General features: G+C 43.6%; 1 protein-coding gene across 2 annotated transcripts; it reads right to left on the bottom strand.

Annotated features, from left to right (window-relative positions):
* Positions 1-320: 320 nt before the first annotated feature.
* On the bottom strand, positions 321-2,415 carry nkx2.2b (NK2 homeobox 2b). 2 transcript variants are annotated; one of them, XM_085247210.1, is made up of 2 exons: positions 2,025-2,415; positions 321-1,582 (listed from the first exon to the last, which is right to left on the bottom strand). In XM_085247210.1, the coding sequence occupies exons 1-2, from the start codon at positions 2,239-2,241 to the stop codon at positions 1,035-1,037; spliced, it is 765 nt and encodes a 254-aa protein (XP_085103336.1). In that variant the 5' UTR covers positions 2,242-2,415; the 3' UTR covers positions 321-1,034. The 2 variants fall into 2 exon arrangements, with proteins under 2 accessions (XP_085103336.1, XP_085103337.1); XM_085247211.1 differs by having other exon boundaries at positions 2,043-2,415.
* Positions 2,416-3,856: the final 1,441 nt, after the last annotated feature.

Raw genomic sequence — 3,856 nt, 5'->3', positions numbered from 1 at the left:
GATACTTCAGGGTAATTTATATTTTAGAAAATGTTCCAGAAGGGCTGAAATTAGAATTTTTTTAAAAAACAAAACAGAACCCAACAACATGATTTGTCCTGCAGATAAATCACTGAAATGATCATTTAAAAAAAGTTTAAAATAATAAAATATATATATATATATATTTTTAAATATGGGGGATTTTAGGACCAAATGGTCCAAAATGATTCATTTGTTTGCCGGGGCCCAGAAATGAGTCACCCAGGTTTCAGCCCATTCAGAAATAGGATTTTCTTTCTTTTTTTTCTTTTTTTTTAAAGATAATTGAGGATTCGGATACTTCAGTGTAATTTGTATTTTCGAAAATGTTCCAGAAGGGCCGAAATGAGCATTTTTATAAAAAGAACCCTTGTCCTGCAGATAAATCACAGAAATAAGAAAAAACAATGACTAATTTGTTTGCAGGGGGTCCGCAATTACTCATCTCGAATTCAGCAGCCCATGTAAAAAACAAACAAACAAACAAACAAAAAATCCTGTTCATCCTTTGAGATCTGAAGGATCCGCCCTACGGGGCCAGTACAGGCTGAAATCACACGACTCACCTCTGTTCAGATTTTTATTTACCGCCATAAATAACCAGTTTATTACACAGGGCAACATTATAAATAGATTTATGAAACACATACGAAAAACATCTCTCAGAAAAAAGTGACTTTGTTGTTGCAGCGAACACAACGTAAACGACATCAGAATAAATCGCACAAAAACTGCTAAAACATTTGCTGTGATCAGTTCTATCTTACAGGGGGCGGGGTAGTTTTAGACGGCTCGCGCGTCTGAGCGAGGTCACCAAAGACACCAAAGAAGATGAACATGTGTGAACTCGTTTCCTTGGTTACAAGAATTAAACGCTCTAAAATTTGTGCCAAACTCCTTTCAAAAAACACAGATTTCACTTCGAGGCCGAAGCGGTTTTTATGATATTCTGACAGGGCAGAAGGCCGGTTACGATCTCACGAAGAGGGCACGCACAAGTCTTACGCCGGGCTTCACCAGGCCCAATGGTACACGTGCGCCAGCTGCTGCACCCCTGGGTGCTGCTGCACCCCCGGATGCTGCTCCGGGCCGTATGCGGGGTGCAGCAGGGGGGAGTAGGCGCAGAGCGATAGGCTCAGGCCGGACCTCAACGTCGCCTCCATCTCGCTGGCTGCAGCCCGGCCGCACGGCTTTCCGTCCCGCACCAGCACCGGGATGGCGACCCGGCGGGCCGACAGCAGCTGCAGCGCGTCCACGCTGTGCCCGGCGCGTGCGCGCTTCATCTTGTAGCGGTGGTTCTGGAACCAGATCTTCACCTGGTTCGGCGTGAGGCGGATCAGCCCGGCCAGATGTTCCCTCTCCGGGGCAGACAGGTAGCGCTGCTGTCGGAAGCGGCGCTCGAGCTCGAAGGTCTGCGCCTTGGAGAAGAGCACGCGCCGCTTCCTGCCGCGCGCCTTCTGCGCCCGAGCGCACCGCGCGTCCCGCTCTGCGTCTGGGGACTCATCCGTAGACAGCTCCGGGGATTTGGGATCGGCGCGAGGCTCCAAGGACAGCCCGTGCACTGCAGGGAGAGAGACAGTAAAGTAATCTGATTACTCTCTGAGACTCAGTGGCAGATTGATGGCGTGACTGGTTTGAGCTCAGGTGTGTTTTTACAAACAGAACCAGCAAAGCGACTTTAAGCTTCTTAAGTTCATTGGGAGAAAAAAAGTGAAGCGATCAAAAATGTCAGAAGCTGAATTACCGACACAGCAACACAGAAGCTGAACTCGAAGTTTAGCGGATCAGATAAAAAAAAAAAAACCCGATCCAGTTACAAGTAGAAACGTAAATAAATAATCATTTAACGCAGTTTTTAGGAGGCTGTTTCACGATTATTTGACGGAAATATCCATATTTAAGCATATTTTCACATATTTTCGAGATTTGGAGCAGCAAGGGCGAGGGCGGTCAGTGTGAACGCGTGAACTTTTATAGTCATTAAAATCAAAGAAGTCTCTCACGTGAAAAGGGCAGGTTACCGGGTGTGCTGCTCCACGTGCCCAAACGCTCACCGGCGCGCTCACACAAGCCCCGGCCGCCTGACACCTCCGTGGAGGCCTCCTCGGTGTCGTCCTCCTCGGTCTCTTCGGTCCCGGACCCGCATCTCCCCGTCGAGTCGGGAAGGTCCAGGATGTCCCGCACGGAGAACCCCGTCTTTGCGTTGGCGCCAAACGGCATGGCGCGGGGAGGACGGGAGAGACGAGAAGAAGGGGAGAGTTCTGGGCTCGTATCCAGGAGGGTGAAGAGCTGCCGTTAAACAGGAGCAGGCAGCGGAGGGTTCGGGTCCATGAATGCCGTCAGAGGGGAGCCCGGAGCTGCACGGGCCGACCGGAGAGGGTTTAACAGCATGAAAAATACATGAGGGAAGACGTTCAGACAGTGTGGCACCGTCCTTTTAACGTGTGTGTGTGACGGTAAAAAGGACGGAGGCGGGTCCCGAGAGTCAAGTGGATGAGGGTGTGCAGAAAAAAAACGGAGCAGTGCATTAACAGAGACGTCGGAGCGTCAGGGAGGAGATGAATGATTAATGATGGAGGATTAGAAGGAAAGAAGCGACGCATTTACACATGTTAGCGCCACTGATCCGCTTCCTGTTTACCGCAGAAATAAAATCTCCAGTATTTCCATCAAAATGCGCTCATGGTGCCTGAACAGCAAACGGCAAGAAGAAAGACACAACAAAAATGTTTGAGGATAATTTATTTATTTATGCAGGACCATAAGTATCAACTCGGTAAACTGAAAAAATCCCTAAACCTTCTACATTAGAGCTATAAACAATCCATTATACCTAATAAAATATACAAAGCATCAAATAATTTATTCAAATAAAGAGATTAAAAATGTTTTTATATTGATTAAATTACATTTAGAAAAAAATATAGTCAGAATGACTACATTAATAACTTCTCTAATTTATTGATATTCATAGATTTAACCCTTGGCCACAAAATTATTCTTTTTAATATCGTATTGGGGTTTTTTTTGTAAACAATGACTTTAATTTTAATAATATTGTTTATTTTTTTAAAAACCTGCCATTTTTTTACATTGTTAATTTGTAAATCATCATTTAAAAAAAAAAAAAGAAGAAGAATCTGTAATTTAATGCAAAGTTATGGCAGAAATGATATTCTGTGAATAAAATTTGAAACATTTTATTTATTTGACCTAAAAGTGTCCAAATCTGAGCAGATTGACTCAAAAACCTCAGAATGTGGTTTCTAAATTTTCTGGTGTTTAAAAGTTGAGCTGTCATCAGTCCACCACCTCAATTTCTTTCAATAAATGAATAAAAATAAAGTAAAAATCCACAACCACTTGTCTTCAAACTTGGTATTAAAAATCCAAATAACAAAGTAATTGCACTAAGAATAATTTTATGATGATTCCCTCAGAGCACCAGTCTGCACTGATAAAGGTCGGAGCATGTTTGTTGTTGGGATGAAGAGTCACAGTGTTGACTCACTCACTGATTGGCTCAGTGATTCAAACGCACTTGGGCTCATTGCTTCAGCTTGTTACTGTCTTATTGTTTAATTCTTGTAATCCGCTTTAATCCTCTCTGTGTTTTCTGCCTGAAGCCTGATCGATGCAATCGGTTTGAAGTTTCTACGATTTCTCCTTTTTGGTCTGCAGTTATGACTTTTTGATTGTCTGATATATTTTTCTGTTTATGACTTATTCTTCTGTGTTGCCCGGGTCCAGACTTTAGCGTGTTTTTGTGTCTTTTGTCGGAAGCTGTTTTAATCTACATCCGTTCACTTTTAATGAGAAGTCCTAATATTTTAAT

Source organism: Mchenga conophoros, linkage group LG15 (assembly GCF_057382185.1).
Source record: "Mchenga conophoros isolate Kocher_MC1m ecotype Shallow Benthic linkage group LG15, M_conophoros_male_GT1.1, whole genome shotgun sequence".
Classification (NCBI taxonomy): Eukaryota; Metazoa; Chordata; class Actinopteri; order Cichliformes; family Cichlidae; genus Mchenga; species Mchenga conophoros.
The sequence above is the reverse complement of the archived record's forward strand: the minus strand, read 5'-3'. Positions and strand labels throughout refer to the sequence as shown.